At 55.5% G+C, this 12,416-nt stretch overlaps 3 protein-coding genes across 10 annotated transcripts; 2 read left to right on the forward strand and 1 right to left on the reverse strand.

Annotated features, from left to right (window-relative positions):
• The first annotated feature begins 127 nt into the window (after positions 1 to 127).
• Positions 128 to 5,582, forward strand: PBX2 (pre-B-cell leukemia homeobox 2). Its single transcript, XM_012653650.1, has 9 exons — positions 128 to 609; positions 1,528 to 1,601; positions 1,834 to 2,081; positions 2,185 to 2,375; positions 2,559 to 2,694; positions 2,972 to 3,125; positions 3,494 to 3,582; positions 3,704 to 3,790; positions 3,925 to 5,582. The coding sequence occupies exons 1-9, from the start codon at positions 389 to 391 to the stop codon at positions 4,015 to 4,017; spliced, it is 1,293 nt and encodes a 430-aa protein (XP_012509104.1). The 5' UTR covers positions 128 to 388; the 3' UTR covers positions 4,018 to 5,582.
• Positions 5,583 to 5,975: 393 nt separating this feature from the next.
• Positions 5,976 to 9,015, forward strand: AGER (advanced glycosylation end product-specific receptor). Of its 8 annotated transcripts, none has more exons than XM_012653653.1 (11): positions 5,976 to 6,122; positions 6,304 to 6,419; positions 6,565 to 6,715; positions 6,902 to 6,966; positions 7,088 to 7,175; positions 7,271 to 7,453; positions 7,591 to 7,721; positions 7,929 to 8,070; positions 8,361 to 8,387; positions 8,510 to 8,636; positions 8,762 to 9,015. In XM_012653653.1, exons 1-11 carry the CDS (start codon positions 6,071 to 6,073, stop codon positions 8,856 to 8,858), a joined length of 1,179 nt encoding a protein of 392 aa, XP_012509107.1. In that variant the 5' UTR covers positions 5,976 to 6,070; the 3' UTR covers positions 8,859 to 9,015. The 8 variants fall into 8 exon arrangements, with proteins under 8 accessions (XP_012509107.1, XP_012509106.1, XP_012509113.1 ...); XM_012653652.1 differs by having other exon boundaries at positions 6,304 to 6,410; positions 6,523 to 6,715; XM_012653656.1 differs by having other exon boundaries at positions 6,071 to 6,122; positions 6,304 to 6,410; positions 6,523 to 6,715; positions 8,766 to 8,879.
• A 167-nt stretch (positions 9,016 to 9,182) lies between these two features.
• RNF5 (ring finger protein 5, E3 ubiquitin protein ligase) lies at positions 9,183 to 11,703 on the reverse strand. The gene is made up of 6 exons (XM_012653660.1): positions 11,414 to 11,703; positions 10,416 to 10,434; positions 10,206 to 10,318; positions 10,046 to 10,100; positions 9,849 to 9,966; positions 9,183 to 9,746 (listed from the first exon to the last, which is right to left on the reverse strand). Exons 1-6 carry the CDS (start codon positions 11,551 to 11,553, stop codon positions 9,649 to 9,651), a joined length of 543 nt encoding a protein of 180 aa, XP_012509114.1. The 5' UTR covers positions 11,554 to 11,703; the 3' UTR covers positions 9,183 to 9,648.
• Positions 11,704 to 12,416: the final 713 nt, after the last annotated feature.

Genomic DNA, 12,416 nt, shown 5'->3' on the forward strand with positions numbered 1-12,416 from the left:
GTCTCTCTCCGCCCCCAGCTCCTCCCCGTTCCTCCTCTCTTCTCCCCTCCTCTTCCTCCTCGTCTCCCCTCCCCCAGCCTCCCTCCCTCGCTCCCCCCCTTCTCCCTCCTCCCTCCTCCCTCTCTCTCATACACACCCCCGCTTGGGCCTCCTCTCTCTCTCCGGCTCCATTTTCTCCGCCGCCGGGGGCCGGGGTCTCCTGTGGGGGGCCCAGCTGGTACCCCAGGTCTCCCTTCAGTGCCGGGGTGAACCCCGGGGGAGCCGGGAGGGGGGAAGACGGGCGGGGGTTGGGGCGGAGGGAGCAGCGGCCCCAGCGAGTTTGGGGGGGGAAGTAACCAGGCGGGGGGAGGGGCGGAGCAGGGAGGGGGCCTCAGGGCCCCCCCCAGCTATGGACGAGCGGCTGCTGGGGCCGCCCCCTCCAGGCGGGGGCCGGGGGGGCCTGGGACTGGTGGGTGGGGATCCTGGGGGCCCTGGCGAGCCTCCCGGTGGCGGAGACCCCGGTGGGGGTAGCGGGGGGGTCCCGGGAGGCCGAGGGAAGCAAGACATCGGGGACATTCTGCAGCAGATAATGACCATCACCGACCAGAGCCTGGACGAGGCCCAGGCCAAGTGAGTGCCCCCACCCCGGGACCCCACACAGACCCGGCAAAGCCCCGTTCAGAAGCTGTGAATCTTCTGGGAGCCCCCCAACTCCAGGGCCCTCTCCAGGATCCAGCAGCTGCCTCCTTACTCCTGGGAGCCCCTAGAAAAGTGATCCTTCTCAAACCTCCCTTGATCCCTAGGCCCTGAAACCTTCACAGAGGGAACCCCAGGTGGCCCCACTCCCCCTCCTAACCCTTTGCTGACCCCCACACTCCCCGGAACAGCCCCATCTCCGGAGCCTCCTTCTGGCTCCCAGACTAAGAAGCTGTTCTTAGGCTATGCTGTCTTCTCCCCTAACTCTCCACCCAGCCCACCCGCTTCTCCCCAGACCTGGGGACCTCCACACACTCTCCAGAGCTCCTAACACTCCTCTCCACCCGCGGCCCCAGCCTCCAAGGGTCCTCACCCACCCTTCCCTCTGCTCAGCCAGACGCCAGGTGCATCAAAGCCTCCCACCTACTCAGCCCCGGGACCCCTTCACACACACTTAGCTCGGCACCCCCAATCCCTCTCTGCCACCTCAAACTCCATCTCTCTTCCTCTGAAGAGTACCTAGTCACCTTCATGTCTCCAGTCACCCCCAAATCCCACCTCATACCTTCCTAGACCATCTCCCAAAGCCCCCAGCCCACCCATGGTGCCTTCGGCCTGCTGCTTGCGTCTTCCCTCTGTCTTCCTGAAGCCCAGCAGCTTCCCCACGCTCTCCGAGCTGATCTTTTCCCAAGAGCCTCCTCCCCAACTCCATTCCACCCCCAACCCGCTTCCTCCCTCTGCACATGTACCCTTCTCCCTCCTTGTTCCCAGGCTCCCTTCCGCCTCAGAGACCCCTGCTCTGTTTCTCTAGCTCCTCAACTTTTCTCTTTTCCCACTCCCACTCCTCCCAAGGAAACACGCCCTAAACTGCCACCGAATGAAGCCTGCTCTCTTTAGCGTCCTGTGTGAAATCAAGGAGAAAACCGGTATGTGTGTCCCCCTCTGATTTGGTCAACTCTGGGGACAGAACCTTGTTCATTGTAGGGCTAAAGACTGTGACAGCTTGGGCCCCTGAGGAAAGTGAAGAGTCGAGAAGGTTGCTAAGGGGACTGGGAAAGGAACCAAAGCCTGGGAACTTGGGTCTCCAGGAGGCACCGGGAGGACTGAGTGCTGGGTGTGGGGTCCCTGGGTCCCTAAGTCCACCCGCCTACATGCTAGGCCTGAGCATCCGAAGCTCCCAAGAGGAGGAGCCGGTGGACCCACAGCTGATGCGCTTGGACAACATGCTTCTGGCAGAGGGTGTGGCTGGGCCCGAGAAAGGGGGGGGCTCAGCAGCAGCAGCTGCAGCCGCTGCAGCCTCCGGGGGCGGCGTGTCCCCTGACAACTCCATCGAACACTCGGACTATCGCAGCAAACTTGCCCAGATCCGCCACATCTACCACTCGGAGCTGGAGAAGTATGAACAGGTGAGGAGAAGGGGCTGAGGGGAGGTGTGGAGGGAGGGGCTCTGGGGAAGGAATCTCAAAACCAAAGGGCTCCTCTTCACCAGCATACTGGCCCCCACTACAGGCATGTAATGAGTTCACAACCCATGTCATGAACCTGCTGAGGGAGCAGAGCCGCACGAGGCCAGTGGCACCCAAAGAGATGGAGCGCATGGTGAGCATCATCCACCGAAAGTTCAGCGCCATCCAGATGCAGCTCAAGCAGAGCACCTGCGAGGCCGTCATGATCCTGCGTTCCCGCTTCCTGGATGCCAGGTGGGACCCAGGGACCCAGGCCAGCCCCCAGCACCAGGCTCCTTCCCATTCCTCTCCAAGGCCCTGGGCTGCCGTGTTGCACAGCACGGAACTCCAAGACAGTGGTGCCCTCTGGAGTCATGCGACATGGCAGCCCTGCAAGACACCAACATCCTCCTCACTACCCTTCTCCCCCCTTTGTAGACGAAAGCGCCGTAACTTCAGCAAACAGGCCACTGAGGTCCTAAATGAGTATTTCTACTCCCACCTGAGTAACCCATATCCCAGTGAGGAGGCTAAAGAGGAGCTCGCCAAGAAATGTGGCATCACTGTCTCTCAGGTATTATGAGGGTTTGGGGAGAATGGAGTTCCAAAGCAAAACGTTCTCAGATCCTAGTCAGGTGTGGTGGTGTGCACCTGTCATCCCAGCTACTCAGGGCTGAGGCGGGATGATAGCTTGTGCTCAGGAGTTCAAGACTAGCCTGAGCAACATAGCAAGATCCTGTTTCAAAAAAAAAAAAAAAAATTAAAAGAAAATGCTTTCAGATCCTATTCAATGAAGGGCTTCAGAGGGAAAGGTTTCTACCTGACCTTCCTTTCTGCCCAACACCCCACAGGTCTCCAACTGGTTTGGCAACAAGCGCATTCGCTATAAGAAAAATATTGGAAAGTTCCAAGAAGAGGCAAACATCTATGCCGTCAAGACTGCTGTGTCGGTCACCCAGGGGGGCCACAGCCGCACCAGCTCCCCGACACCCCCTTCCTCCGCAGGTGGATCCCACTGACACCCCAGCTGGCTGTATTGCACACTTCCTGCTTTTGTTCCCACTTCCTGTCTAGGCAGGATCACAACAGAGAGGGGGCCTTTTGGGGCTAGAGGGACCAAGCTGAGACAGGGTAGAGATGTCAAGGGACAGAGGCCACTCCAATGAAGTTAATTCTGCCTTTCTTGCAGCGGGTGGTCAAGGGAGGCTCAGGAAAAGCCTGCTCTTTCTGAGTGTTGGAATGTTGTTTTGTGGATAATTTGTATATAGTAGCACATCCCCACAGAGCTAGTTTAAAGGGATTTTTGGTAACGGAGTTATCTCCTATCTGCCGTTACAGGCTCTCTTATATTCCTCCCTCTCTGTTCCTCCAAGGCTCTGGTGGCTCTTTCAATCTCTCAGGATCTGGAGACATGTTCCTGGGGATGCCTGGGCTCAATGGAGATTCCTATTCTGCTTCCCAGGTCAGCTGCCCCCATCTCTCAAGTAGGGCTCTCCCAGACTGTTTCCCTCGCTTTAGGATGCACGACCTCTTTCTTCTGAGGTTTCTTCTCACCGTGTCATACCTTCCTCTGCTGCCTGCAGGTGGAATCACTGCGACACTCGATGGGGCCAGGGGGGTACGGGGACAACCTCGGGGCAGGCCAGATGTACAGCCCTCGGGAAATGAGGGTGAGTGGATTCTGAAGCTCCCTCCCTCCAGCTCTCACCAGGACAGAAGGGCCTTTTCCCCAGCAGTGTTGTACCTACACAGGGCTTCCCAGGGCCCTGTTTCCCAGACTCCAACTGTCTCTCTTTTTTCCCAGGCAAACGGCAGCTGGCAGGAGGCTGTGACCCCCTCTTCAGTGACATCCCCAACAGAGGGACCAGGGAGTGTTCACTCCGACACCTCCAACTGATCTCACCCCTCAGGGTCACAGGGGTGAGGGCTCTCACAAGGCAACTCTGGAAGAAGACATGGGCATCCAGAAGACAAACCCCAAATACAAGAGAAGCACAAGACAGAGAAGGGCGAATGGGGTCGTCCCCGCCCCAACTAGACTCTCAGTGCTGGGGGTGCTGACTACATGGCAGGAAGAATGGGGCCCCTAAGGGAGAGTGGGGTCTGTCTCCCCCTTTCTTCTATCTTTTTTTCCTCTTACACAAACACAGACACTCAGAAACCTCTTTCTCTCTCTCTCTGTCATCCCATACACTCCCACATACTCTCTCTTGGGTTCCCCCACCCCACTTAAATGTTCTGGAATCTGTGGAGACACCAGTCCTGCCTGACCAGAGATGCCAAAAATGGGGACATGACTTCTGGACAGAGGACGTGGGCCATGCCCCCTGTGCTTCCCCACCCCCTGCCCCTCCAGACGGCTTTATTACCTCATACGCAGCTCATCCTAAACCAATAGAACCGCTCGGTGGACGAGAGTGTCTGACTCAGATATCTACCTCGGAGGGAGTTTCTGCTACTTTAGGGAATTATTGACTGGGCTTTGGGGTTGAACTTTTTTTCTTTTTTTTTTTTTTAAGGAAAGAAGAAGAAACCCTGGGATCCATCTGTATTTTTTAAATTTTTGGTTTTTTTTCTTTTGTTGGTGGTAGTGGTTCTTAATTTTTAGTTTGGGAATGTAGTTGTTTTTTTTAATATAAATATGTTATTTTCTTGACTTTTTTAATTTCTTGCTTTCCCATGTTGGGGTGATAGCCAGAGGGGTCCTGGTAAGAGAAAGGGGACAGACAATTGGTCAATAGGCCCATCTGGCTCCAGGCCTGTCCATCAGGCCGTGAATTGTATAGGGCACAAAGCCCTCGCCCCCTACAACCATGTGGGTGTTCTTTGCCTGTGCACGCAGGTTTCTGCTGCACTTGCTGTGGAGGCAGCGAGGGCCTGCTGGCCTCCTAGCCCCCCTCTTCCCACAGCCCTTGGGCAGGGTTGGACTCAGTAATTTTGAGGAAATTGAAGATGCCACCTTCTCCTGTGAGTGACACATCCTTAATTTTTTTTTAACTACTATTTGCTGGTTGGAGGGGGAAGAATAGGGAGGGGGTTATTGCCAAATATGTGAAACATGAGTTAGGGTGCTTATATGTGTATCTCCCTCAGTTTCCCCAGAAATGAGGTATCTTTTGGTTACACCAAAACCAAGGGGGTGGGGAGAGAGGAGGGAGGTTGCAAAAAGCCAGGTATGGGGGAAAGTAAAATCAACACTGTCCCATCCTTGGCCCTGAAACCCTACCATCTGGTCCCCTCAGACATCCTCAGGACTTTACAAGACTGTCAGAGTGGGGGACCCCTCCCGTCAAGAGATCTGGGCAGGCTGGGGGACAGGTTGGGAGTGTGATGGGTGGGGGGCGGTAGGCACGGGCCGGGGGCAGTTCTCTCCTCACTTGTAAACTTGTAGTTTCACAGAAAAAAAAAAAAACAACAACAAAAAGTGCAGTTTTAAATAAAGAAATTTCTTTTTTCCCTGGGTTTAGTTGAGAATTTTTTCAAAACATATGCGAAACCCCAGAAAAAACTTCTCTCTCACGAAGCCCGGAGCAGATTTCTCCCCGTGCCCTAGCCTTGCCCTCACTTGCCCCATTCCACCTCAGCGAACAACAGCCTGGCCTGAAGCCTGCAGCCCAGCGACCTTGCCCAGTCAAGACGGACTGCAGTGGCCACCAGGCAGCCCTCAGGACTGATGGGATACACGGGGGAGGGGGGTTCTCTGAGGGAATAAGACCCTAGGAGGTACACACTCCCCACCCTGAGAGGCTGGCAGTGCCCAGGGGTGGAGTGATAATTGTTTCTCCCAGTACCTGAAGGACTCTTGTCCCAGAGGCATGAATTCCTAGCATTCTCTGTGACAGGACAGGACTGAGAGATGGGGGCAGGGAAGAGGGTGCAAGCCCCACCTAGGGCGGTGGCCACAGCAGGGAAAGGGGCAGACAGAGCCAGGAGCCTGGGGAGGAAGCAGGATGGCAGCAGGGGCAACGGCTGGAGCCTGGGTGTTGGTCCTCAGTCTGTGGGGTGAGCCACTCCTCCCACCCCACCAATCCTCGCTGCAGAAAGGACTTCACTCCTACCCCCCAATCTCCCCAGAACCTTCCTAGAACCCAGGCACTGCTTTGCAAGCTCCTTCACCCACCCTGTCCTAATTTCATTTGCTCCATCTCCCTTCCTGCCCCTCCACCATGGTGCTATCTCCCAGGGGCGGTAGTAGGTGGTCAAAATGTCACAGCCCGGATCGGCGAGCCCCTGGTGCTGAACTGTAAGGGGGCCCCCAAGAAACCACCCCAGCAGCTGGAATGGAAACTGGTAAGCAGAGCCTCTGTCCCAGCCTCCCAAGGTCCAGAGCGACCAGCGGTGATCTGCCTCATCAGTCCTCTCCCAAAGGACTGCACTGTTTAGGCCCCTCCTCTGTCTTCAGAACACAGGCCGGACAGAAGCTTGGAAGGTCCTGTCTCCCCAGGGAGGCCCCTGGGATAGCGTGGCTCGTGTCCTCCCCAACGGCTCCCTCCTTCTTCCGGCTGTTGGGATCCAGGATGAGGGGACTTTCCGGTGCCGGGCAACGAACAGGAATGGAAAGGAGACCAAATCCAACTACCGAGTCCAAGTCTACCGTAAGGGTTCCAGGGCCTTCCTTCTCCCAGGCCCCCCTCTCATCTAAGATAAAGCCTTCAACCCCAGCCCTTGACTCCTTGGCCCTGGTGTGTGAGGACCTTCGACTTCTGTCGCCCCCATTCCCATACCTGGAGTGTAAGAACCTTCAAAGCTGCAGCCTCTGACTGGAATTTTCCCTTCTTCAGAGATTCCTGGGAAGCCAGAAATTGTAGATCCTGCCTCTGAACTCATGGCTGGAGTCCCCAGTAAGGTAGTGAAAGAGAGAGAGAGAAGCAGAAAATGGTCCCGTGAAGGAGGGGAGTGTGGCTGTGTTGGGGGTGTATGGCATCTCTCATTTTCAAAGGATGATGAGGTCACCACTCTTTCCTCAGGTGGGGACTTGTGTGTCCGAGGGAGGCTACCCTGCAGGGACTCTTCGCTGGCACTTGGATGGGAAACTCCTGGTACCTGACGGGCAGGGTGAGTCCCGCCTAAGTTCCCCGCTCCTAGCAGCCTTCTTCCGGATCTCACTCCCATACCCTGGGATGTCGTATCTTCCCCTTCCTCCACCGTAGGAGTGTCTGTGAAGGAAGAGACCTGGAGACATCCTGAGACGGGGCTCTTCACACTGCAGTCAGAGCTGATGGTGACCCCAGCCCGGGGAGGAGCTTCCCACCCCACCTTCTCCTGTAGCTTCAGCCCGGGCCTGCCACGGCGCCGGGCCTTGCACACAGCCCCCATCCAGCCCAGTGTCTGGGGTGAGCACAGAGATGGGGAGGGCCACAAGCTCAAATGAGCACATTCTGGCCCTCAGGGAAAGAAAGGGGTCAAGTCCATGGCCACCGGAACCACTGGTAGGTGTAACTGTCAACCTCATGCCCCTTCCAACCCGCAGAGCCTGAGCCTCTGGAGGAGGTCCAGTTGGTGGTGGAGCCAGAAGGTGGAGTAGTAGTTCCTGGTGGGACCGTAACCCTGACCTGTGAAGCCCCTGCCCAACCCTCACCTCAAATCCACTGGCTGAAGGATGTGAGTGACCTGGAGACAGGGGCTGGGAGGTAGGGAGAACCCAAACTGGTGACTGGAAGGAGGGCAGAGGGCTAATGGAGGCAGAGGCAGGCTAGGAGCTCAGGAAGAAGACATTTGAGGGTATCTGAGGATGTGGAGACAAAGAGACAGGAGTCTGGGGTGCGGACAGGGGTTTTGTTAATAGTCTATCTCCATTCCCCTGCCCAGGGTGTGCCCCTGTCCCTTCCCCCCAGCCCTGTGCTGATCCTCCCTGAGGTAGGGCCTCAGGACCAGGGAACCTACAGCTGTGTGGCCACCCATCCCAGCCATGGGACCCAGAAAAGCCCTGCTGTCAGCATAAGCATCATCGGTGAGAACTCTCCCCAAATGCCAGGGACCCTGGGGCTGAGGGAAGGGACAGCACAGGCTCCAATTCCCTATCCTATTCTGGCATTATCCCCAAGAGCCACCCCACCCCTCCCTCCATGCACCCACACCCAGTCCTCCTCTGCCCCACCCAAATCCTGCCAAGAGAACAGCCGAGCCTCTCCCCTCTTCACTCTGAATTAAAAAGGGAAAGACGCCACTGGGGCTCCCACTAAATAGCCTTCTCTCAAACGGAAGTCTGCCCTTCTGACTTGCTCCAACTTTGTCTTCCAGAAACAGGCGAGGAGGGGCCAGCTGCAGGTGAGGGGTTGGATATCAGAGAAGCAGAAGATAGCTCCCAACACGTGACTGGGGGCTGGTCAACAAGAAAGGAATGGTGAGCGCTGAGGGCCATGCCCTCAATTTTCCCCATCTCCCTACAGGCTCTGTCGGCGGGTCAGGGCTGGGAACTCTAGCCCTGGCCCTAGGGATCCTGGGAGGCCTGGGGACAGCCGCCCTGCTCATTGGAGTCATCATGTGGCGAAGGCGGCGAGGCCAAGGAGAAGAGAGGTGAGTGGAGAGCAAGCCAGACACCTCGCACCTGGGGCTACCAGACAGCAAGTGACAGATGTTGGGGGTGGAACGATGGAGCACTGAGAACCATGTGCGGAATTCTTCCCAATCCTCCTCCTCAGGAAGGCCCCAGAAAACCAAGAGGAGGAGGAGGAGCGTGCAGAGCTGAATCAGTCCGAAGAGCCTGAGGCAGGCGAGAGCAGTACGGGAGGGCCTTGAGGGGCCCACAGACAGACCCCATCCATCACCTCTTCCTCTGACCCATTCTGGCCCCAGACCAGCTATCCCCTGTAGACTCTATACCCTACCTTGCCAAACTTTCTTCCACAACCAGAGCTCCCCACAAACAGTGATGAGTAAATACCTGACACATCTTCACCATGTGTGTTTGTGTGCGTACGTGAGATGACCTCAGCCCTGCACCCTTGAGAACTGTGAACCCCCATGATTGCCTACACCACACCAAACATGTGCTCAAGTTGGGGAGAAGATGCTCCTGTCCTAGAAGGAAGGAAGAAAGAACTTGGGAAGAGTTCCCATGAATACATTTCACCTTTTTTATTGAATTTGTAATAAAGGAGGTAGTGAAGGGGAGGAAGCACTTAAGAGTCAGAACCCATATTAGACACTGGGGAGAGAAAAATTAAATTAAATCAACGTGAGGGGAAGTGGCAGAGGGTCAGAGGGAGCCTTGCCCACCTTTCAACATCAAATCAAGAAATCTGGGGGAAAGCAAAGGATTAGGAGAGAAGAGAAACAGACATTGTCTTTAGTCTGTCCCTCTCCTCTAGGTCCAGGAATTACAATGCTATTGAGCAAGCAGTTCAGAGAAGATTCTCCCATCCTACGCCCAGATGTCACTCCTCATCAAGCCCTCCTGGAGAGTGGCCAGGGTTGGCCTTAGCCGACAGAAAAGGAGGGGTTGGGGGTCCAGGAGTAAGGAAAGGTCATTAGGGAGCCCCAATACTGATTTTCCTCTGGCTGAAGGTGGGCAGGAAGGAGACACAGCTCAAATACTAAGCAGCCAGAAAAAGAAGAAGATGGCGAGAAACAGGAAGAGGGAATCCTGCCAGCTGGAGGCCGGGTGACCCTGTCCCAGATCCACACCTGTGGGAGAGATGAAAGCTGGGGAAGCATATGCTTCTAGGCCAGGAGGGGGCCCCAGGGGGTTGACAGGGCTCCCTGGTAGGAGCTGAGTGTGACTCTTACCTGTACCCCGGCGGAAAGGCTCATGGGTATTGAAGACGGTGGTGAAAAAGCCAAAGGGAAAAGCACCAACACCAAATGAGAAGTGAAAGCCCCCAGTATCGCCAAATGGCTGGAATGCCTAGGGGGGTGAAAAAAGTCAGAGGGGAACCAGACAAATCGCTGGCAAGGAAGGGGCACAAATGGACAAGAAGACTCACCCCTCTGCTCTCTGGAGCTGGTCGCTGGCCCTGGGGGCGGGGTGGAGTTTTCAATCTGAGAAAGAGGAGAGAGACTATCAACAGGGAATTCTCTCCTCTTCCACATCCTCTTCCTAGGGCAAAAGCCTTCTACCTTCCCTGAGCACAACCTCTCTCTCACCTGGGATCCTGGGGTTTCTGGCTCCCTCGCCCATAAAGCGGGACAACATTCTCTCTGCTGATCCCAGCTTTACACACTGGGCACTCTTGCCGCTCTGGCCGTGTCTCCAGCCACTAGGGAGAAAAAAATGAAATGGTTTCCAGTATATAGGAGGGTCTTCCAGCTCCTCAGACCTCCCCATTTCCCTCTTCATCTCCTTTGAGTACATACCTGATGGAGACAGGGCCAGCTGGATGGGGCGAAAAAAGAAAGGTCAAACTAGCTACAGAAAAGAGAGACACAGATCCCAGATTTCACAGAATCCCATTTCACCCCTCTTCCCAGGTACTACCTGCCATTTCTTTTCATATTTTCCACAAGCTCTACCATGCCAGCCAACTTGGCTTACCTGCTTCTCTGATCTTCCAACACCCAAAGCTCTATCCCTCCTCAACACACTCAAGCCTCTCTTTTTCCCCAACAAACACACAAATTTCATCCCCTCCTTTCTCTGCTTTTCAAGTTTACTTTCCAATTCTTTTCAACCCACCCCTTTCCAGGTTTCCTCTTTCAGCACCAACCCCATTTTCGCCCCATCACTCCAAACCAAACTCCTTTACTAGCATATTCCCCCATTACTCCGTTTCCTCTCCCTTTATTTTTTCTTTCAATAACTTTGGTACTAATCCTCTCCCCTTCAAGCTCAATGAAGTCCCAATCTCCACAACCCCTTAACCTCTCAAACCTGCCCCTCCACAGTGCCCTTGTCCCCAGGTTTGTCATACCACCCTCCCCCGTATCTCATCTGAATATGATCCCGTATTCCCTGGGTCTCCCCCACTCAACCGATGCATGCCTCCCCTAACCTTTGTATCTTATCCGTTTCCACCTGTGCAGCGAAGAATCCTCATTTCCCTGGGGTAAGATGGCTCGGGTTTCACATGTACAGACGTACGGTGTCCCCCTACTCCCCGCCCCACCTCCTCCTCTTAACACACCACACACCCCAGCTCCTAGTTCCTAAGACCTTTCTTTCCACAGATCTCGTCTGTCTGTACAGGCGTTATCTTCCCACCCACACACACCATAAAAGATATATGTCCCCTCTTCGGGCCTCACCTATAAGGACGTGCCCTCCGATTATGTGTATCATTGTATGGCGCCCCACTCCCAGTCTCCCCAGCATAGAGGTGAGCCCCACCGCCTTCCGCCCTCCTCCCGACTCTCACCAGTACAAGTGGCCACACACACTGACCACAGCTTCCCGAGCAGTCTCCAAACATATATTACATTCGAAGGTCGCGCCCGCCCCGCCCCGCTCGCGGTTTGGCCCTTCGGGGCCCCCGTCCTCTTCCTCTGCTGCTGCCATGGCCGGTTTTGTTTCGCCCCCCACGTACCCCTCAGTCCCCTCAAACACACACACACACGCCCCAACAAACGAGAAACCACCTCCTGCCCACGATCGTTGGGCAGGCTTCAAGGTTTCCTAATCACTATTGGCCTGAGTGCCTGCCAATCACACAGGGTTCACAAGATAGCATTGGTCCAAAGGGTAGGGGCGGAAAGGGTTTGCGCGGTCCTGCCCTTACACAGTGACTATTGGCTGATACAGTCGCAGTTAGTATTCAGTGCCAAGGGATTGGCAATAACTCGCTACACTCCGTCCTGTCGCCCGGCCAGGGAGGGCTTTATTCGTCTGAGTAGTTGCCAGTCATAACCAAAGACCAGAAGCAATTGGCTCAAGACTGTCTAGACCTCGCCCACCATAAGCCCCTTTCTTTCCTTCACTTCCTCTTTCAGAGAATGTCCGGATTCCAATTGGACTTTGGACCGTATGGCTCTAAAGCAACTCATTGGCTAGAACTCGACGGAAAATGGTGGTGAGGTAAAATGCGCCTGCGCAGCACGCGGCGGGACAAGGTGCGCCAACCCTGTGGGGGTTGAGCTTTCTCTAGTCCCACCCCTTCACCTCTATCTTGTCGCCATAGTGACTGCTCTGCAATTGGCGGGGCCTGCAGTTCAAAGGCCTTGGCTTGGCGTCATCCGGGTTCTTTGGCTGTGGACTCTCTCGACTGATTGGACCGTTTCCTTCGCTCCTGATTGGCCAACATTGGGAAGAGCCAGCAAAAGAGGGCAAATACTAGGGTCGCAGTGTTCAAAATGGCTCCGGCCTCCTTGGGTGACGTAGAGAGCAGAACTTGGTTCCGCCCCTCCCTCTTAGTGAAGAAGGGA

This window comes from Propithecus coquereli, unplaced genomic scaffold (genome assembly GCF_000956105.1).
Source record: "Propithecus coquereli isolate 6110/MARCELLA unplaced genomic scaffold, Pcoq_1.0 Scaffold426, whole genome shotgun sequence".
NCBI lineage: Eukaryota > Metazoa > Chordata > Mammalia > Primates > Indriidae > Propithecus > Propithecus coquereli.

Coding starts and splice junctions, on each gene's coding strand:
- PBX2 (XM_012653650.1), top strand. CDS start 389: ATGGACGAGCGGCTGCTGGGGCCGCCCCCTCCAGGCGGGGGCCGGGGG. Junction 2,695..2,971: donor GTGGCATCACTGTCTCTCAG/GTATTATGAGGG, acceptor AACACCCCACAG/GTCTCCAACTGGTTTGGCAA. Junction 3,791..3,924: donor ACAGCCCTCGGGAAATGAGG/GTGAGTGGATTC, acceptor CTTTTTTCCCAG/GCAAACGGCAGCTGGCAGGA.
- AGER (XM_012653651.1), top strand. CDS start 6,071: ATGGCAGCAGGGGCAACGGCTGGAGCCTGGGTGTTGGTCCTCAGTCTG. Junction 6,411..6,522: donor AGCAGCTGGAATGGAAACTG/GTAAGCAGAGCC, acceptor CTCTGTCTTCAG/AACACAGGCCGGACAGAAGC. Junction 8,071..8,360: donor TGTCAGCATAAGCATCATCG/GTGAGAACTCTC, acceptor TTTGTCTTCCAG/AAACAGGCGAGGAGGGGCCA.
- RNF5 (XM_012653660.1), bottom strand. CDS start 11,553: ATGGCAGCAGCAGAGGAAGAGGACGGGGGCCCCGAAGGGCCAAACCGC. Junction 10,101..10,205: donor CAGAAACCCCAGGATCCCAG/GTGAGAGAGAGG, acceptor CCTCTTTCTCAG/ATTGAAAACTCCACCCCGCC. Junction 9,747..9,848: donor GCCTTTCCGCCGGGGTACAG/GTAAGAGTCACA, acceptor TCTCTCCCACAG/GTGTGGATCTGGGACAGGGT.